Below are 22,204 nucleotides of genomic sequence, written 5' to 3'. Positions count from 1 at the left end.
GAATTACCCATATCTGCTTGATACTTGTAAAGAAAGAACTATTTTTGTTTTATTGTGTCTTATGTTCAAATTGTTTTTATTGTGTATGTAAATTGTAAACCGCCTAGACGGACACGTAAGTGACCCCATGTGCGGTATATAAAAAACTTTTAAATAAATTTTAAATAAATAAAACAGTGGATCAAATGTCTGTTGAGTCCAGTATCCTGTCTCCTGCCATGTAGATGCCCAGTTCCCCTAGGAGCTTGAGTTAAATGGGGATACTGGGCCTTGACTAATTATCCTTCTGCACTGTTTAAAATATTACATTAAAAAGTGTAATGATGGTAAAAAGATGACAACATCCCAAAGAAAGGAAATTCTTCAATAAGGAATCACCTAGTTGCATAGCCAGCACAGATCATTGTTGAAAGCTGGGCCATGGTGTTTGGAGCACAGAGGTCCCATTATGGCATGGTCTAGGAAATGAGGTTGACAATAGCATGTGTGTGACTGGAAATTCAGTAAAATGATGGTGTGGCTCCGTGGCAGGAGACCTTAGGTTTGATTCCCAGCTCAGATCTTTCGCTCCCCATCCCAGCTGAGGCTGGGAATGGCATAGAGGCAGTGCTCCTAGCCCCCACCGGGGGAGTCATAGTGTTTGTGGAGCAGTGACGCCTGGTGACTGTGTTTAGGGTCAATGATTGCAGGGGTCCAGAAGGAGCCCTGGTGGGAGGCCCCTGGCTGAGAACCATCGCTGCAGTGATTGGACGGGAGTAACTTGGGAGGAGATTCAAAAGAGGTGAAGAATGAAGGGAGGACCATGGTGGAAGATCTCAGCCCTGGTTCCCAAATGGGGCAGGACTCTATTCAACCTTACTATAAATCCGGGGATATGGTGGAAGGGGGTCCTCGCCTTAAACGGAAGCCTAAAATGTTGCATCCAGCGGAACAGAGCCGGCAACAGCTACCATGCCTATGCAAGCTATTTTACAGGGGCTTACGCGGATTATTATACAGGGGCCTATGCGGGCTGTTATACAGGGGCCTATTTGCTAAGAAAACCTTTAGTAAATAGGCTCTTTAAAGCAGTTTTGTAAAGGGTCCTTGTTCCCGGCTTACCACTTTACTCTGTGAGAGATGGCAGTGGCATTGACCATTCTATCCCTGTTTTATTGTAACTGCTACCTTATTCTTCTATCACATGTTAATGTTTTTAAGTTATTAAGTATTTATTCTGTTGTCACACCTTGTTATTTGTAAACCGGCATGATGCGACTCCCATCGCGAATGCCGGTATATAAGAAATTTAAATAAATAAATAAATAAATAAATAAATTCTGAGTGAGCTGGTGTTGAAGGCGTGCATGGGAGAGAGATTTAGTAGCTGTCTCCAGGGCAATAATTGGATGGCCTCTTTATGCCTCTCTCTCTGCTTCTCGCTAGGTTTATTCATGATTATGTTTGCTGTGATTTCCATCAACTCTTTTGGACTGGGAGCTGCAGAGGCTGGATATGTGATGTCTTATCTTGGTGTCCTTCAAATGGTAAGAAAAAAAAAAGGCTAGTAGGCTTGTTCAGTTCCCGTTGCAGAGTTTATGAATCATGAACGTAAATGTTGTTTGCAGAGGTGTGTGAACGGCCTCAAAGCAGATTCGCTGAATGATCCTACAAACCCGGAGGAATGTTTGTTCAGCAAACCTTTTGCAAGAAATCCAAAGCAGATTTGAAATATTCATTATAGATGTTTGAAAAATTATAATTTGGTTTTTGTCGGGTTGTAGATCCACTACAGATTTTTCACTTTCTTTTGGACGTTCCTTAGATCCACGGGTAAAATTTCAGTAGATTTCTCCAGCGGATCTGGGGAAAATCCTGTGAAGTTGAAACTGGACTGAAAACCCACCTGGCATGAGTTTGAGATTGAATTGTTCACACTTCTTTAGTTGTTAACAGAAAAAACATAAGCAGCTTATCTGTATTCAATTCATGTTATTGATTGCTAGAGTTACCAGACCGCTTCATGTCCAGGGGGACAGGCTGAGCGAGTCCTGCTTGTATCCAGTGCATGAAGGGAGATGTAGTCCCTGCTTCTTATAAGGAGCGCAACAGGAAAATCAGAACTACATCTCCCTACATGCAATAGAGGAAAACTAGGTCCGGCTCATTATGTCCCCTGGACATGGAGCTATGTGGTTGCCCTCTATTGGGCCCAATTTTGCAGAAGCATTTACACACACAAGATGTGGTTTTGTGCACAGGACATTTTCCCAGAGGTTGCACGTAAAAGTGTGCACAGAAGCGATGTCTCACATGCTTCTATGCATATTTGAAAGAGGTGTTCCCAGGGGGCGGAGAAACCATTTTGAAAGTACACGCGTAAATGTGTTAGTATATGATGCGCTGGGTTCCGCGTACACCCCCTAATGTTCAAAGCGGAGTTGCACCTACGCGGGCTGTTATACAGTTACCCTCGTATGGTGCATGGTATGTAAACCTTGCCTGGAAAATGAATACGATAAGGCATCTTATTATTATTATTATCTTATTATTCAAAAAAAGACTAAAGACCTGGATATTCACACAAGCTTTCCCGGAGGCCAATTGATCGAACAACCCCAAGCCACCCCTAATATCCAACTACACCATGGTTAATTAATCTCCAACATGGTTAACTATTCTCCAACTACTCCATGGTTAACCTTATATTCTATCGTTTACCTGTGTGAATTATAACCTGTCCTTTCTCTTCCTTCTCAGCCAAGTTCTTATCACCCTGTTATATGTAACTGCCTTTTCCGCACCATTGTTATAGTTATGTTTACTTTGCACCCCTGTTTTATGTGAACCAGCACGATGTGACTGCTGTCTCGAATGCCGGTATATAAAAATCTGAAATAAATAAATAAATAAATTATACTGTAGGTGACTGGTGTCATTGCTAGGCTTCCTTGTCCCAGCGGCTGTGTAAGCTGCTGCTGGAGCATCCATAGCTGGTCCAGGGAGAAAACTGCAGGCCCAGGAATCAATCCTAACGTCCTCCATATGACATTTATTCTATTTTCTCCTTACCCAGTTCTACTTTATTAGTTTGCCTTATGTTCTGTTTTAGGGGAGGAGTAGCCTAGTGGTTAGAGCAGTGGACAGAGGTTAGAGCAGTGGGCAGTGGTTAGAGCAGTGGACAGAGGTTAGAGCAGTGGGCAGTGGTTAGAGCAGTGGACAGAGGTTAGAGCAGTGGGCAGTGGTTAGAGCAGTGGACAGAGGTTAGAGCAGTGGGCAGTGGTTAGAGCAGTGGGCAGTGGTTAGAGCAGTGGACAGAGGTTAGAGCAGTGGGCAGTGGTTAGAGCAGTGGGCAGTGGTTAGAGCAGTGGACAGAGGTTAGAGCAGTGGGCAGTGGTTAGAGCAGTGGGCTATGAACTAGGAGACCAGGGTTCAAGTCCTGCTGTCGCTCCTTGTGACCTTGGGCAAGTCACTTTACCCTCCATTGCCTCAGGTAAAAACTTAGATTGTGAGCCCTCTGGTGTTAGGGAAATACCTACAGTACCTGAATGGAATCCACTTTGAAGCACTGAAAAAGTGTGAAAAGCGGAATATAAATATTTATGCACTGCACAGTTTCCATTTTACGTTATTGCTTCTGCACCTGTTACATGTAAACCGATGTGATGTCCTTCGAACAACAGTATAAAATGGCAGTGTTGAGTGGCCAATCTCGCCCTGCGCTTCAAGATTTCTCGAGCCACCCTTCATTGACCGCAGATACTGTTATCACTGAAAGTCAACTGGAGTGCTGCAGTGCCGGCTCTCATTGGATCTACACGCTAGAGATGTGAATCGTTTTTCTGACGATTTGAAATATCGTACGATATTTCAAAATTCTTCAGATTTCAGAGCCCCCCCTGAAACCGATAGGAAAACCCCACGAATGGTTCGTGTGGTTTTCTTATCGTTTTGGGGGTAGGGGAGAAAGGGAACATATCCAAACCCCCCCCCCCTCTCAAACTCACCCCGACCCTTTAAATATAATTCTTTAGAATCCCCCACCCTGCCAACCCCCCACCCAAAACTTTCTTAAAATACCTGGTGGTCCAGCGGGGTTCCCGGAAGCGATCTCCCGCTCTCGGGCCATCAGCTGCCAGTAAACAAAATGGCGCTGATGGCCCTTTGCCCTTACCATGTGACAGGGGCTACCGGTGCCATTGGGCGGCCCCTGTCACATGGTAGGAGCAATGGACGGCTGGTGCCATCTTTAAACATGGCGCGGGCCATCCATTTTTTAAGAAAGTTTTGGGGGGGGGTCTGGAGGGCCGCTGGACCACCAGGTACTTAAAGAAAGTTTTTTTGGGGGGGGGGATTCTAAAGAATTCTATTTTAAGGGTTGGGGTGAGTTTTTTGTTTTTCGGCTCAGGCGCAGCCGATTAAAATGCCACGAATCGCAGGAACGAAAATTTCCCACGATTCGTGTACGATTCCGATTCCGGCTATGATTCCAGACCCGATTCACATCCCTACTACACGCTGTCCACACATCGATATACGTAACATATAAATAGCATAAAAGGCTGAAATGAGAGCCCGGAGAAGGAGATTTGTTAAAAAAAAAGTGAGGCAGGGACATAATTAAAGGTGCACACTGTTTATTGCAAAACTGTGGAAAAAATAAAAACAAGAGAAACGAAATGTATTAGGACAAAGAAAAGCAAGGAGACCTATGAATAAGATGCACAGAAGAGCAAATAAAACCAAGAAAGTGAAGTTGATCATTTGAAGAATTTAGGGCCTGGATTCACTAAGGCATTGCTCCCATTCTGTGTCTATGGGAAAATGCCTCGATGAATCAATCCGGCCCTTCGTTAGTAGTGCTGCTTTAATCTTCTTAGTAACCACCCACAATCCTCCGGGACGGGCACTGAGGGCTTCACGTAATTAATAGAAAAAGAACAACAGGTGCTCTGTTTGCTTTGAAAGGACTGCTTCTGTGTACATTAAAAACACAAAGGCTCCCTGATAAAAGAGCCAGGCACAGAAAGGAGGTTTTACAAACCAGCAGTCAAACATCCGGATCCGATCGGGAAAAGAAAACCACTGATAGTGCACCTGAGCACGGAAGGAGCCTAAACGACAAATAAAGCAGAGAGCCGGAGAAATCCAGGCCAGAGGAATGCTCGGCTGGTGCCAAAAGGAGCACTCTCCCCGGCTCCTGAGCTCTTCCCTCCTTGTGGAGGCCTCTGCTGTGTTAGTCCACCTCTGTTAGACGTGCCACGTTTGGGGAGTGGTGAGCGGGTGCAGCTAAGGCCAAGGCAAAACCTGCTTTTGTTATGCTACAGCCAGTGCAAGGCCTTTCCCTAACCTGCTGCCTACCCCAGGAACGGTTACATTTTACTAAGGTCATTGAAACAAACAAAAAGATCCCATGCTCCCCACCTCCAAGGCAGGCGATGATAGAGCCCCTGTTTCTTAAGTAATTGGAGCTACAAGTCCATGCAGGTAATGCAGGGAAAACCAGGAGTGGCACACTCTTTCCATACTGACATGGAGCTATATGGTAACCTTGGAGAAGGACTCCCTGCCCTGATAGAGCACACCAGGGCACAATACATGCTTCGACCCAGAGAAGCCCTACTGTTTACTCATTCCCGTGGGCCTAATAAGAAATCAAAATTTCCATGGAAACATGCGGCTCCAGGTCATCGGGGATGTGGGGCCAGTCCAGGTTTTACCCCTGTCGCATGCCACCCCCTAGCCCTAATGTTACCTGTTGGCAGCCCGGTGGCGTGCAAGGCCTTGAACTGCTTGGGGTTTCTGATGCCACAGGTGAACAGTGTTCGTGCCGTCCATTATCACATGAACAATAAAGTTACTATGGAGGGATGGAATTTCAGAGTTCCATCCATGCCCTAAGAGACAAGCTAGTCCGTTCTTGGTCCTTAGCCCCTTTGCATCCATGGACCTGTAATTACAAGTCCTCTAAATACAGCAGGATGGCTGAGATGGACTTGTCGTGTCACCTTCTACAGATGCCTCTGGCCGCAGCAGGTTCCAGTTGGAGAGGAGCTCACAGTGCACCTGGCCTCTGCACTGTATGTTGGTCTTCATTAGATTGTACATTGTACTGAGGGGGGACTGCCTCTTAATATATAGGATCCATCATTTTTTGTTTAAACCCATTTTCACCAATAATTTCCTGGATTTTTGCAAAGGTGACAATGGGTTTAAACTGATTTTCATCAGCATGCAACGCTTCTTACTTGCTGCTGCTGCTGCTGCTGACTCCTCCTCTTTGGGCTTCCCTCTGCAGCTGGAAATACAGGCACCTGTGGTCACGTGAGACCCATCGGGGCCCCTCTCGGTCCTAACTGCAGAAGGGAACCCCCGAAGAGGAGGTGTCCGCAGTCCTGTGCAAGAAGCGCTGCTCATCCAACGCCTGCTGGCTGCAGAAAGGTCGATGCAGAAAGGTGCATTCAGCCACACAGGCTTTGGGGCGGATTTTTAGAGGAGCGCGCGCGGGGTACGTTTGTGCTCGCTCCCCGGCGCGCACAAATGCGGGTGCCAAATACTTTAGGTACGCCTCTGAGCCAGGGGTTGTGGGTGAAGGGTTCCTGAACAGGATTTCCACCCCCTCCCCAGTGCAGAGAGGTGCGCTGAGCAAACGCTGGCTGTCTTAGCGCTGGAAACGTAACTCCCGGGTTTGAGATGCTGGTAAGCTTCCAGCGCTACTGCGCTGGGGCGTAAAACTCTTAAAAAAAAAAAAAGAAAGGAAGTCTGGACTTACTGTGCTTAACACTGCCACTTCGTCAGATAAGTCCATACTTTCAGTATATATTTATCAGGTAAGTGCCGGCCGCAGCTAATGGGACTGCACTGGTCCCCCCTTCCTGAGTAAAAACATGCGTCCGGCCCCTGCCAAAAGCACATTTTGCACTTCATGTGCTGTATTTTTAAACTCCTAATGTGTTTGCATAGCATTAGCTTACAGCATCCGGAGTTTTAAAAAATGTTTAGTTCGAGCTGTAAAACTGTGTTGAAATCCAGCGCCAGTGTTTTAACGCACAGGTAACTGCACCGGCCTGACTGGGAGGGGGTGTGTACTGTGGAAGAGTAAGGGAGTAAATGATTGCGCCAACCATCAGAGGGATAGGGGGAGGGAAAATTAGTGTGGCAGAGGGAGTGAAGGAAAGATGATGATTGTACCAACCAATAGGGGAGGAGAGATGATGATTGTACGAACCAATGGGAGAGGAGAGATGATGATTGTACCAACCAATGGGGGAGGAGAGATGATTGTGTTGGGGGGAATGGGGGAGGAGAGATGATGATTGCGCTGGGGGGAATGGGGGAGGAGAGATGATGATTGTACCAACCAATGGGGGAGGAGAGATGATTGTGTTGGGGGGAATGGGGGAGGAGAGATGATGATTGTACCAACCAATGGGGGAGGAGAGATGATTGCGCTGGGGGGAATGGGGGAGGAGAGATGATTGCGCTGGAGGGACTGGGGGAGGAGAGATGATTGCACTGGGGGGGAATGGGGGAGGAGAGATGATGATTGTGTTGGGGGGAATGAGGGAGGAGAGATGATTGCACTTAGGGGACTGGAGGAGGAGAGATGATTGCACTGGGGGGGAATGGGGGAGGAGAGATGATGATTGCGCTGGGGGAAAGAGGGAGGAGAGAAGATGACTGAACCGACCAGGGTGTCTGGGGAAGGAGATGGATATGAGATGATTGGGGCTCCCCTGTCACTCGGTGTTTTGGGAGGGAGGGGGAGAAGGCTGAGTTCACAAAGTGGCACCTGGAGGGAGGGAAAGAGAAGGAGGAGAAAATGCCTGGCCCTGGAGAGAGAGCAAGAAGCAGGAAAAGTTTGGGATCGTGCCTGGAAGAAGAGAGAGAAACAAAAGGATAAAGTAAGAAAAAGCCAAAAGAAAAAAACAAACCAAAATAAACGACGGGTTTTTCCACTGATTTTTCTCCCATCTTTGATCTTGTCATAATATATCATGATAAATTCCCGGGAAAATATAGTACAATAAAACCCCCAAATGAGTCCTGACTTCTCTGTTTTTGTACAGTGCTGTGTAGGCGAGGGATGAGGAAGGGACCGGATGTGGAAATGGGATTTGTGCTTTACCTTTCTAGGGGTTAGATCTAACCCAGTTTTGTTACATTAGTAGCAGAGGAAAGTTTTTAAGGGACTCCCCCTGTTGCTCTCAGTCACTGTCTTCCCCAATCTTCCTTTTTTCAAAGGCAGGGGGGAATGAAGAAAGGTGGATCTTTATTCAGGCAACAATCAACAAGGACTGAATTACATAGTCTGGATAAACAGATAAGCATGGGTGTAGCTTGCTTATTGCGGTGGTTACTACCCCTAACTAAATTAAGCTATTTCACTTAGATGCAGGTCCAACACTGCTCTCAACATTAATGGCGGGGGTGAAAGGGAAATAGAATAAAAAAAAGGTTACTAAGAGCCAAGAGTAACAGATAAGTATGTGAGAGAAAAAAAAAGTGTGAAAGCTTGCTGGGCAGACTGGATGGGCCATTTGGTCTTCTTCTGCTGTCATTTCTATGTTGTTGGTTTTTTTTTTTTTGCAACTCTACTTCTCCCACGTTCTCTGCTCTCTCTCACGCTGCCTCCCAAGAAAAAAAAAAACAGCACCTGCCTGAGCGTGGAAATACCGCAGTCGTCCGGTTTCAAAATATGCAGTTCCCTAATATCTAAGGAACCCATTCTTTTAAACGTTTTGGTTTTTTTTTTTTAACCACAAAATTCTCGGGCCAGGACACGGTGCCAAACGAAGCGGGCACCCATGGCCTTTTCTCGTAGAGCTTAGGCTGCACCCGGGTACGCCTGGCTCTGCTCGAGTTACTTCTCTGTGGGATCTCCCAGGTTGGTGGCCTTCAGCCTTACAAAACCACCCCAGGCACCTAATTAGAGCAGAGCGGAGCACACCCTGCCGTGCCTGTGCGTGCTTCGCCAGCGTGCCGGAGCTAGAGAGAAGAAACTTTTTAAGATGTCAAAAAAATAGAAAAAATATACAGAGACAGCCTTTCTTCAACTGAAAAACCAATTACAGTGTTTGCTACAGACTAGGGGCCCCGAAGGAAATATTACATAAAACCACTTATTATTATTATTTTTTTAATTAACCCCTGGGAGGTTCTTGTGAAAGCAGCCTGTCAGCACTCCCCGGCTGTGACCTTTATTGGCAGCAGCAGGTTTGGAATTATTTCAGAGTCGACGGTAGGGGCTTTGCCACCTCGCCCGGCTCCAACCAAACAAGCAGATCCAGTCCTGGCCGTGACCCCCGTTGCTTAAGCTTTGTAGGGCTGATTTCTTGGAAGAAAAAAAATAACATCTCCGTCCATGAAATGGGGCAAAAGCCAGGGTGAGACGCCAGCCTCGGTCAGCGATGGAGCCGGTTCCTTTTGTTTGCTGAAAGCCGCAGTGCCTCTTGCACGTGTGGCAGAGAGTCGCAGCATTGCAGTTGCTGAGCGAGCAGGCCTCGACCCCTTCCCCTCGGCCTCGTATCTCATCAGAAGCTGCTGTTGGTTGGCGAGAGGAGAGAGAGAAGGTTCGGTGCAGTAGATTTCCTCTTGCTCCCTGCTCCCAGGTCCATTGAAAGGGGACTTCACCTGGGCTGCATCATTCACGGGTTGCTTGGTGGTTCCCTCCTCTTCCTCTTCCTCTTCCTCAGTGCTGGTTGCCAGCATGAAGTTCATAATCCCAGGGGCAGAGCAGAGCCACTGCCGTCCCCTGCTCCAGCCCCCTCCTCTTCCTGACCTCATATGAACATAAGATGTGCCGTGGCGGTCAGACCCAGGGTCCGGCGAACTTACCACCCTGACTCTGGGTCATTAGGAAGTGCCGGCAGATCGAAATCCTTATTGCCAGGGATAAGTGGTGGCTTTCTTTGAGTCCACTTGGTTAATAATTATTTACGAATTTTTTCCTCCAGAAACTCCTCCAAACTCCTTTTAAACTCAGCTATTCTAGATGTCTTCACCACGTCCTCCAGCAACAAATTCTACAGTTAAATTGTGTGTTACTTGAGAAAAAAATAGATTGGCCATATGGATTTTTGCTGCCATCGCATTTCCATGTTTTGTTTCTTGGGGTTTCCTGTTCAGTTGTAGCCAGTTTCTAGTCTGTGATTACTTACCTTGTGCTTGGTGAGGGTCTGTCTGTGTTTTGCACGTGTGATCAAGGTGAGATACTTTGCTAACGCATGTAGAGATCCTTAGGTCTCCTCTGTCCAGCTGGACCCTAGCTAGATTCCTAGGCTAATATTTTTGTAGTTTGCAGATCATCCCTGCAGGCACCTCTACAGAGCTTTGCCTGGATTGGTCAGCAGTGCATTATAAAAGCAGGATGTGCACGCAGTGTGGCATTTTGGTTGGAATTTTGTTTGGCGTCCTCCACGTTGTTGGTCTCCCAGCTGATACCAGGGGAAAGAACACTGGAGTGTTAATTTTTTGCAGGGAGTATGGAATAGTGGCATTTTTCCAATTCTGGGTATCCAACCTGGTTCCAGGGAAGAGGAATTTTTACTTGTCCAGTGCCTCCATGGTCTGGAATTGGGGGGACTGAGCAGAGCGGATGAGAAGATGATGAAGGGAGTTTTTGAGAAAAGCTGATTAGTTTTTGAGACCCTGCTCCTGCCTGAGGAGGTTTGTTACCCTTGCTTTGGGAGGTCAGGAAGGTGCTTTGACCCTCTCCGCCCAGCAGCGACCTGACACAGAAGAAGAAAGTAGTGTTTTTGCAGAGTTTTGCTCCTGTTTGTTCTGCGAGGAAGCTCTGCCACCAGTTCCTGCCCACTAAGGAGAGCGAGGTTATGGATGTTTATACTTTCTGGAACTTTCTTCATCAGAAGTCCTGTATTTCATCAGAGAGGGAGATAAGGAGAGTCCACCCTGCTTAGACGTCCACTCTCTAGCATCCAGGAGTGTTGGACTTTATCTAGTGAACATACAAAGGTGGTTAATAGGGATGTGAATCGTTTTTTGACGATTTAAAATATCGTCCGATATATTTTAAATCGTCAAAAAATCGTTAGGGCCACGATACAATACCAATTCCCCCGATTTATCGTTAAAAAATCGTAAATCGGGGGAAGGGGGAGGGCAGGAAAACCGGCACACTAAAACCCCCTAAAACCCACCCCGACCCTTTAAATTAAATCCCCCACCCTCCCGAACCCCCCCCCCAATGCTTTAAATTACCTGGGGATCCGGCGGTGGTCCAGAACGGCGGCGGTCCGGAACAGCCCCCTCAATAGAATCGTGTTGTCTTCAGCCAGCGCCATTTTTCAAAACGGCCGCCGCAAAATGGCGGCGGCCATAGACAAAAACGATTCAACGGAGGAGGTCGTTCCGGACCCCCGCTGGACTTTTGGCAAGTCTTGTGGGGGTCAGGAGGCCCCCCCAAGCTGGCCAAAAGTTTCCTGGGAGTCCTGCGATTTCTTGCCGCGAATCGTTTTCGTACGGAAAATGGCGCCGGCAGATCGACTGCAGGAGGTCGTTCAGCGGGGGTTCCGGACCGCCGCTGAACGACCTCCTGCACTCGATCTCCTGCCGGATATTATGCTCTGACCACAGAAGGAAGCAAATAAAGCACTTAAGACCCTTTCACATTTTCTCAAATTTTGTTTTTGCTATCAGTGGATAATAGTGGGGGGTTTGATCACAGTGAACAATATTCTTGTCTCTTGCCCCATTTTTCTCCATATTGCTGCCAAAATGTATCCCTTCCTCATAATGTGCTCCCCAGTTACTGCAACCTCCTCCTCACATTTCTGCCCTTCTCATCTGCCTGTTTTCTCTCCCCCTTTCGCTACTTCACTCTTCTCCTCACCTTCTCATGTGCCTCCCTCCATCCCTCCTCACCTTCACCCACTTCTCTACTCCATACATCATTGGTCTTCTCTCTTTTCTACCTCCCTGCTCTTTGTTGGATATAGAACACCACAGTCAGGATCCTTCCAAAGAAGACTCTCTAGCCTGGTGTCCTCCCTCACCTTCTTCTTGAGTGTCTCCTTGTTAAATTCCAACTGCTCATACATTCTTTCAAAGAGAGATGCCCTATAGGTCCTTCTGATTTTCAGAGACCTTCATCACAGAGGACATTGTATTAGAGTTGCTTCTTAGAGGGTCATTTTCAAAGAGAATTCTGTCAGTAGAACAGTGTTTTACTCACTGAAATGGCCTTTTACAAAATAGCCTGCCCGATTATACAAGTGAACTTCCATTTCTGTATCCTGTTCGTGCGTAAGTTCACCCAGACTGAGCGGAGGCGTTCCTGGAGGTGGAGTTGGGGAGGGGTTTGGACTCACGTGCATACTTTTGCCTATTCAAAAGTGCATGTGTAAATTATCACGAAAAATTTATATGTATAGGTTTTTTAGCAGGTGGAACTTTGTGTGGGTAGTTTACTTGGGATAATTTTCAAAATGGATTTTTGCACATTAGTCCGCTTTGAAAACTGGTGTAACTTATGTGTATGTTTGCCGACCTTTTACGTGCAACCCTGATAGTGGTTAATTTTTAAATGGATTTACATGCATAAACTCTAGTTTATGCCCATAAATTGCCTTTTAAAATCAATGAGGGGGGGGAGGAAATTATTCTTGGAATACGGTTTTGTGCATACTTTTCCCTGCACTCGTAGTAGTGTTCATTATAGGAGGTGTACTTGAGGAATGAAAAGCATTTACCCACAATGGGCCTGATTTTCAAAAACAATTATATGTTTAAAACTGAGTTTTACACATTTAAATGCACTTTACCTGTGTAAGTGAATTTTTGAAAATTGTTACAGTATATGCCATTGAATTGTCAATAAAGTGCATTAAGTGCACTTTATGAGGGTAAATGGCTGTTCCATCCCCTTTATCATTTTGGTCGCCCTGCTCTGTACCTTCTCCATCGCAACTATATCTTTTTTGAGATGCGGCGACCAGAATTGTACACAGTATTCAAGGTGCGGTCTCACCATGGAGCGATACAGAGGCATTATGACATTTTCCGTTTTATTCAACATTCCCTTACTAACAATGCCTCCTTCTCCCACCTAATGATTCTTTCTGGACTTGAAATGTTTAACCTCTGTTTAATACGCACATTGTTATATTTTTTTCCACAGTTGTTAAGAGAGTTACAATTTAAATTTTGAAAACCGTTATGATGGCTTTACTGAATGATGGTATATAAAACTCAACAAACAAACAAACAAATAAATAAATAATGAAATAAAACAGAAAATGTGATAATGCCTCCGTATCGCTCCATGTGAGACCTCACCTTGAATACTGTGTGAAACTCTGGTCAGTGAATGTGTAACTCCTTTGAAAAGTTACCCAATACTTTATATTTCCAAAAGTGTGCAAGTCGAAAGTTACACCTGCTCTGGAGCAAAAATAACTTCCTGCGCATATGTCCACGCTCATGCAGGCACCACCTGGAAATCTTCAAAGCGGGCTTATGCATTTCTGGCTAAAACACTCGCAGACTTTAGCCCTTTGCGAGTTGTTGAAAATTAACCTCCCTGTATGTTAAAAATAAACGTGTCATGCAATTTAGGTGAAAAGACTTGATTGCACTTCATCTGAAACATCGAAATAGAAGATATTGGCACGTAGGAACCACTTGGTTCACCCACTCTGTCCATTAAGATCTGCCTAATGTATTGCTATAAACCCTAGTCAAACGCTGGTCTCTTGCACTGCCTTTGGGGTCTGTCTCATGCACGTCTGAATTCTTTCACAATTTCACTGGTATGATTCTGCTATGCTTTTAGTGAAGGATGTTCTATTTCTGCAGCTTGAGGTCCTCGTTCTGTAAAAATTTCTAATATCATATTGATGCACTAGAAACGTTCAAAATGTCCAATGCATCAATTTCTCCCCTTTCCATTCTTCTTCTCTCTAAAGAGTACATCTTCGGCTCCTTCAGCCTCTCTATGTATGTACCATGCAGTATCTTGATGACCCTCTTAAGAGCTGTCTGCACATTTTCGACGTTCTTTCAGTATGTGATGTCCAGGCCTAGGTTTCCCACTAAGAAATGCAGACGGCTGCCGAGGGGTGTCAGGCTGAAAGGAGCTGCTTCTCCTCCATCCCAGTGGCACTTGAACCTCGAGCAGCAGCATCCCGCAACATCTCGGCCGCCCAAGTTCTTCATATCAGCTGATTGGGTGTGAGTGGGGGGAATACCCCAAAATCTCACCAGTTTACTTTTTCTCATGTGTCAATGGGGAAAAGAAGATTTAGTAAATGAAGCCTAAAAAGCCGAAAAGATAAGCTCGGAAATGAAAAACGCCTAAAAACCAAAGCCTTGCTTTTGCAGCGAGAGACATCGCTCACAGACCTAACTTTAGAGCCGTGGTTCTCAACCTTTTTTCTGCCGTGACACAGCTGACCGATGATGCTTACATGTCTGCATATTACATTCTGCAGCTGACGTTTAAAAATTCTAAATAGTATTGTCGGCAGATAAAGACTAAATAGTCCATCCAGTTTGCCCAGCAAGCTTTCCACGGCAGTAACTGCTGCTTCATGCAGGTTACCCCCAAGGATTATAATACTTACAAGCAAAACCAAGCAACTGTCAAACCCATAACAAAATTACTACAACATATTTACATGCGGGCCGATACAGTAAAAAACGTGGGAGAGCGGGATACAGTAAAAAAATTGATTTAAATTAGGCCCGGCGGTAAAAAGAGGCGCTAGGGACACTAGCGCGTCCCTAGCGCCTCTTTTGGACAGGAGCGGCGGCTGTCAGCGGGTTTGACAGCCGACGCTCAATTTTGCCGGTGTCGGTTCTCGAGCCCGCTGACAGCCATGGGTTCGGAAACCGAATGCCGGCAAAATTCAGCATCCGGTTTTCAACCCGTGAGCCACGGGCCTATTTCAAATTTTTGTTTTACTTTTTTTAACTTTTTTAAACTTAATATCGCCATGATATTAAGTCAGAGGGTGCACAGAAAAGCAGTTTTTACTGCTTTTCTGTGCACTTTCCCGGTGCCCGGAGAAATTAGCACCTACCTTTGGGTAGGCGCAAATTTCTGAAAGTAAAATGTGTGGCATGGTTGCACATTTTACCCACTGAATCGCGCGGGAATACCTAATAGGGCCATCAACATGCATTTGCATGTTGCGGGCGCTATTAGGTTCGGGGGGGGTTGGACGTGCGTTTTGGACGCGCTATTACCCCTTACTGAATAAGGGGTAAAACTAGCACGTCGAAAACGAGCGAACAAATGCCGGCCTGATGGTGAGCATCTTTCCTGATATTTCAGACAATGCTGTTTGAATATTCTTTGCTTTTGGACTTGGCTGTAGAAGTTTTATCCCCAATGTCGGCGTATCAGTACCCCAGACCATAAAATGTTTCCCTTTTCAACTTGCCATACAAAAAGAATATATTCAAATTCTGGTATCCCCTCAGTATCAGCACTTCAAAATCCTTCCCCTGCCAGATACTTTGTGAAATAACATGAAACCCTGCAATAAAAGACACTTAGAATCTATATAGCAAACCTGCCATACCATTACAGCACTAACAGCCAGGCCTCAAACAGCAACAACACTTCCTATGAAAATACAACACTGCAAATATAGAACACAATACACTTCCTGTTGGAAAATCAAACCAAACTGGACTGCTAAAGATCCCTACGCAGAACCTACATGCTAGTCAGCAGAATCCCTCACCTCCGTCACACACGCAGAGCACAGACTGACCCTTACCTATTACAGAATAAAGGCCATGAATTAAAAACAGAAATATGCAAATACTGAAACCCTGAGGAGCCAGACTCTCTGGGGCAACTTTCAAACTGTGTGCAGAAGTATAAAATCTACAAAGAGCTTTCACCCAGAGTTTACGCCAATTTCCAAAGGGAAAAATATTCCGTTTTGAAAAATGAGTTGGAAAAGTCCGTGCACAGACAGTTTTGTTTGGGTACTTTTCTGGACTAAAAACATAGGCGCTCTCCTCAAGCAGCAGCAGGCACATGTGGATGTTTTAGGAAGCATAAGCTTGCTATAGAAAATGTTTGGTGACACCCTGGTCGAGAAGCACTGCTTTGGACCACAAGAAATGAAATAAAAAGAATGAGCAGGTTGAGCGTTAGTTGTCAGGCAGTGGCGTGCTCCGAATCCCACCCCCCTCCTCGGAGTGCAGGTGGAATGAGCTGCTCAGGTGACGTTCCTTCAGGAGATCAGCAGTAACAGTGTCTTTGACTGATTTCCTGTGCATGAGAGAATGATGGAAAGGCACCAGCGACAGTAAACAAAGGCAGCCAGTGCAGATGTTCCAGTGATAAGAGCTCCAGAAGTCACCTTGATTGCAAACTCTCTGAACAATCAGACTCTTTCTGGGTTTCCGAAAGCCCTGAAGCCCCATTTGGCCAGTGGTTGCAAGGGACAGGCCCGCATGCAGCTCACTTTATCGTGGGAAAAAAATCCTGCTTCTCAATTCTCTAGCTTTCCCTGTGAGTCTTATTACTCACTTCCTGTTCCTTTTCTATTATTATTATTTATTTTTTTTTTTTAATGTTGGGGAGAGCAATTTTCCAAATCATTTCTATGAGTAAAACTGTGTTCTCCCCGTGGATGTGGGCCCTTTGAAAATATCCCTTCCCGTCTGGGTAAAAAGGACATGGGTAGAGCCCGCCTGCCTATACCCGCAGTGTAATGGGAAGGATGGAAGCAACGTGCGTCGCTTTGGGTTTCTAAACTACATGCGGTCTTTAGCGGGAAAAACTCCCCCGTCTTCCCCCCCCCTCCCCCCGAAAAAGGAGGTGCACATCTCTGTGGATATTTTGTCCTTAGGCAGTTTTCAAAGTGAAAGTCCTGTGCACTTTAAAAAAGGGTGCAAAGACCGCAGGTAAACAGTAAGTATTTACTTATTTCTTTAAAAATTCATCGATACCGCCTTCTTGATCAAAAAGAACATTCAAAGCAACGCACAACCAAACATGTAAACAAAGTGCAAAGACAAACATAAAAATCCCCCCTGCCCCCCAGCAGATAAACAACCACAGACCGTGCAGGTATTCAGGTAGCATGAAAACGACCCCTTCAATATTGTATTAATATCCAACGATAAAGAAATATAAACTCGTCCAGTCTCGCGCTCGCGCGTGTGTGGGTGTTCCTGAACAGTACGTGCATCCCACCTCGCTATTAGAAATCTATGATCCCAAAAGAGGGCTTAGCAATTTATAAAAGATGGCCAACATTATTATCAGTCCACTCAGAATTAAGAACCGTGAAACAGGAACAGATCTCTTCCATTCTTAATTTCAGCCTTTCGGAAAAAGAAAAAACCCCAGCAAAGCGGCTCCTAGCCATCAACTGCCGACCTGCCCCGCTCCTTGTGATTATGAATTCAGAACCTCCTAAGCCAACTTAAACAAACGAAACACTTCCGGCGTTTTTCACAGCCTCGTGGATCAGCAGCTCACAAACAGGTGCCCCAGAGCTTGTGCACGTTACCAGGGCTCACGGTGATGTATTCGGGTAACAAAATCCATTTCTCGTCCTGTTTTAAAACAATTTTCTTGCATTTTTATGCTTTCCCTCCGAATAAAAGGGAAGCACCTTCTAGTGCGGCCACACACTCCGTTTTTAAAAATCTCCCTTTCGGAGTCCGTTCTGCAGCTGTTTGCGCTGCACCCATGAAATTATACACCAGCAGCTCGATCCCGGCGTGGGGTTAATTTATGGGAAGGGGCAGCACAGCCTCACTCCCATTTTCCTTAAATTGATGAAGCGGTAAAATAGGAGTTTTCAAAGACTTAGGGATGAAATACAAATCAAATCAAGAAAGGGGGAATCTTAATTATTGTGTTTGCTTTCAATGGATATCTTAAGTTATCTAAATAGAAATGTCGCTGCTTATAGCTGCATGCAATAAGGTATCCAGAGAAAATCAAAGCCAAAAGAAGAAAAATAACATGAGCGCATGATAAAATAGCTAAATTAAAAGAGAGAAAAAGCAACCGAAAAGGGAGACCCTGGGTAGAAAAAGTGCAGAGTAGCACATTGCAGGCAGCCTGTCATATGACATGAGACAGACTTCCGTGGGTCAGTCTCCAAGGAATAATGTGGACCTTGTTTTTGCTGACATGAATCCCAAAGTCTGGCTGAGACCCAGCTTTAAAACCCCTCATTATCTGCAAACAAGAAACAGACAAAATGAACTTTGTAAAGACAAACGTAGGCAAAGATCGCACATTAAGAAAATGACCACGTGAGAGAAATGCTAGAACAAAAATCCTGTTTGGCAAAAAAAAAAAAAAAAGTTCCTGGGAATTTCAGAGTTAGCACTGATTTTGTTCTCTCTAATTCACAATGTAAGCATGAACTGTACCTTTCTGTAGTCATTCAAGGTTTGGTTTAAAAATGACGTAGATGCTGGTCCACCTTATAAACTAAATAGATTTATGGGGGTGTAATTTTGAATGCAGAGTCTACCTTGTCTCTTGCATCTGACAAAGTAGCCTCTGTGCCTTCGCAAGCTTAGGACTCAATAGATCAGTTGGGCTTGTGAGGTGCCACCAGCCTCTGTGGGGTTTTGGCCATTACAGATTAACACAGCTACCCCTCTGGCTGCTTTCAAGATGTTTGTTCTTTGAACTAACATATGCCGGTTGGTGCAGAGTGAATCTGTTGAGTGTCAGTGCCAGAGTAAGGACCAGGCCTCCTCATTGTCCATTCACCCATTGTCGGCAGACCTCAGACATAAGAGCATAGAGGTTATGGAAACAAGATGGACTGCAACTCCTCAGACACAGGTCAGGACTGGATGAAGCATGGAAGCCGTCAGTCCTTTATAGATAGACCATCGGTGATTTTCAGCTTGTTTCCTAATAGATCCCCCTCCCAAAAAAAAATAAAAAATAAAAACAGAATACAAGTTTTGTCCGGAACAGTCTATAAATACAAGCTTTTGGCTTTTAGCAGGTTCCGTGTAACTCGGCAGGCCATGAATCAGAGTTTGGGATGATTGGAATCAGTGATGAGGAAGCGTCGTTAAAGTGTTACGAGTCTAGTTAATAATTGGTTTGAATCTACATTTCCGGTTTTACCAAGGCATATTCATAGAAATACAAATAAAAGATTTTGTTGCATGATATTAGATAGAATGGTGTGCTTGTCATCTTGAATAAATAAAGGTGTGATGCCTATTTATCGGCCTAACAATACATTGACTTCGAGAGCTCATTTCGTCTTGACTTGAAGGAAGTGCGACCCCTTAAAAGCTTGTCAGAAGGGTCTTAAGTTAGTCCAATAAAAAGCTGTCACCTTGGATTACTTTTTTTGTCCATTGACACTTCCTTCCATTCCATGATGTTGGATGGGAGCAGCACTTGCAGAAATGGATTTCGTAACGTTTCTCATTGCAGAAACGCTGAACCTTGACAGTTAATCTGCTTTTCTACATCCGTGCCGGTGAAGTATGAAGGTGATCTCGGTGTCCAGTCACATATTTCCACCTGCGGCAGAGAGAGGAGGATTATCTGGTTTGGAAATCTCTCCTCGTTTGGCAATGTGTACACAAATATGGGTGGCTGAGTTATTTCACTCGCAAGCTATTTCCTTCCTCTTTTTTTGTTTACTGCTCACAGAACAAATTCCTGTGCCGCAGAGATTCTTTCTTCAGTGTAGAATACTTCAAAGAGAGTCAGATTACAAAAGCCGAGGACCAGTTCAATAGGATTAACGATTGATAAGCCCAGAACACAAAGCTCAATCCTGGCATGTCGAAATGTTTATTTTTACAGAAAACAGTTGCTTTGGTGTCCTTAAGTGCTGAATGCATGTAGCATATTGAATTTTCTTTTTGATCACTCCATAGTTTTAGAGACTCCTGAGAATTTGTGGGGGAAAAAAATACCCAACTGGTTGTCTGAAGTCGGTCAACAAGGACTAAATAGCTGTCGGTGCTCCAGTGACGTAGCAAGGGTCTCTGGTGCCTGGAGGCCAATACATTTGTGGTACCTCCCTTATGCCACCAGCACCACCATCCTCCTTGTAGAAACGTTTATGGTCACAGAATCAGCAGACATTTCAAATAACCTCTTCTCGCCTTCTACCTGCATGAAGACGAAAACAATACAAAAAGAGGCCCCCAAGTGGCCCTTACAGGCCAATGCCCAGAGACTTTCACCTCCTCCCCCCGTAACATCACAGCAACACCCTGTGTGAAGTGAGTTGGTGATCTCCATCTAGATATCTGCATTGCAAAACGTACCATTCCCATTGGTACAAGTCAGTACCCAAGATGGTAATCTGATAAGGGAGGCCACTGGGGTGGCCATGTGACTCCAGGTCATAAGGAGCAGTGGAGTCGGTCAACTCCTTTTTTTTTCAGAGAATTCTGGGGAAATTCTCAGTGGAGCTGCCCAGTCACTCGGGCCAATGTAATAAAGTACGTCCAACCTAATGAGCGCTTGGATTCACGTCCATAACCCCTGATGCAATAAGGGGATCAGCATGTCCAAAAGGCACATCCAGACTCACGCGTAGCTAATATAAATTCTGCGTAGATGAGGCTATTAGCTATTACCCCGCGACACAATAAATTACCGCTCTCCTGACGTTCCCTTGTTAATGCGGCAAATTTAACACCAGCCTCACATCAAGGGCTCACAAAAGAAAAGTCCCTGCTTTCTGTAGTGCCTCCTACTTAGTGTTGTGATGAGACTAAGTAGAAGGAACTACAGAAAGCTGTATCATGACAAAATGAAAAGGGGGGGGGGGGGGAGAAATTCTGTGTACACAATATGCGCGCTCCAGGCCATGTATATTGTGTTGGTAGCGGGATAAAACGGATGCTCGTATTGAGCGTCCATTTCCCTGACCCGCACACAGCCACGTTTTCCCGGGCGCCCGGTGCCAGGGACGCACAATTTTCCCTAGCGCATCCTTTTTAGCGCGGCAGCTCATTTACCTATTGCATCGGGCGGCCCAGGGGCTGGGGATGCGTGCACGCTAGGAAAACGGGAAATCGACGCGAGCCGCCCGTTCTACCACGCACTTTTATTGCATCGGCCCCCCTCAGTTACTAGAGGGGAGACTTCAGGCCGCCTCTGGCTTTCTGACACCCTTTTCTGGTGTCTTCTCTTATGTGTAGCCAAGTAGAAGGAACCAGCGTACGGCCAACACAACGACGCACACATCCCTTCAGAAGCTGGGTTACGTGGCAGCTCCGACTCTTATATAAAAACGTTTGAAACGGGAGTTGAAAACTCAAGGCTGACTCATTGGATTCTTACAGTTTTGGGGGTTTTTTTGTAAGTACTTTGCTGACATGGAAAGTCAGAATAAGATAAACGTCTTGTTCTTAGCTGGGTCCTTGATACACAGAAAGATTAAATGATTTGCCCAAGATTATAGAGGGTATAAGGCACATTGGTAGGTCGTTGAGAGGAAGCTTGCACGGCCCCTGACCCCAGGCCTTTGGAGTGGGAAAAACAGAGGATTTCTGCTGCCAGTGAGCTCACGGTATAGTCAGGCCAGATATTTAGAATCAGCAATGTTTTTCTGCATGCAGATGATTTGTGTGCCGAAAAATAGGGGATCAGGTTTGTAAATTTTGCCAGCACATTAATTGGCGAATACGTATTGGCAGAAAAGGCTTGACAGGAGCCCTGGATTTCTTTCCTTCGTTAATTAAGCTCCCTTCCATAAGCTAACATCTCAATCTGAATTAAATGAGACTTGTTCACAAGCACTGAATAAGTGATTATTGCCCCTCTGCCTGTTTAAGGAGGGTTTTAATGAGCATGCGCACTTTTACGTGCCCGAGACGAGGTGGGAACCATAACCGAAGTTTGATTTTTGCGCAGGTAAACACGTGTTTGCCTGTGAAAATCATTTTGATTATTGCCCCCCTAAATCGTAAACCTCGACAGGGTTAGCTTGATTTTAAAATTGAATCTGAGGGTAGGAATGTTCTCTTGCCTACTGAACAGAACTCCCGACGAAGGAAACACCAAACGTATCTGTCTTCCAGTGTCAGTACCCAGCAATGCGCGGTGATTTATGCCGACAGCTGGACACCAGGAAGGCAATGAATCTTTCTAAGCACAAACGGAGATGTGCAAACTTGACAACCAAACAAGGGCTGCGGAATTTCCCCCGGCGAACCTGGGAAAAATCTGAAAATGCCATTGAACGTTAAGCGGGCTGATTCTTACCTGTTTTGAGTGTGACCC

At 45.5% G+C, this 22,204-nt stretch overlaps 1 protein-coding gene across 6 annotated transcripts in view; it reads left to right on the top strand.

Moving 5' to 3' along the window:
* SLC22A18 (solute carrier family 22 member 18) overlaps positions 1-22,204 on the top strand; it is a 161,231-nt gene that overhangs the window by 115,404 nt on the left and 23,623 nt on the right. For all 6 annotated transcript variants that reach the window (XM_029582300.1, XM_029582297.1, XM_029582295.1 and 3 more), the window contains one exon: positions 1,426-1,526. In XM_029582300.1, coding sequence (XP_029438160.1) covers positions 1,426-1,526 — 101 coding nt within the window. The remainder of the gene's footprint in view (positions 1-1,425; positions 1,527-22,204) is intronic.

This window comes from Rhinatrema bivittatum, chromosome 17, assembly GCF_901001135.1.
Source record: "Rhinatrema bivittatum chromosome 17, aRhiBiv1.1, whole genome shotgun sequence".
Taxonomy (NCBI): Eukaryota; Metazoa; Chordata; class Amphibia; order Gymnophiona; family Rhinatrematidae; genus Rhinatrema; species Rhinatrema bivittatum.
This window is presented reverse-complemented; position numbering and strand designations above follow the sequence as displayed.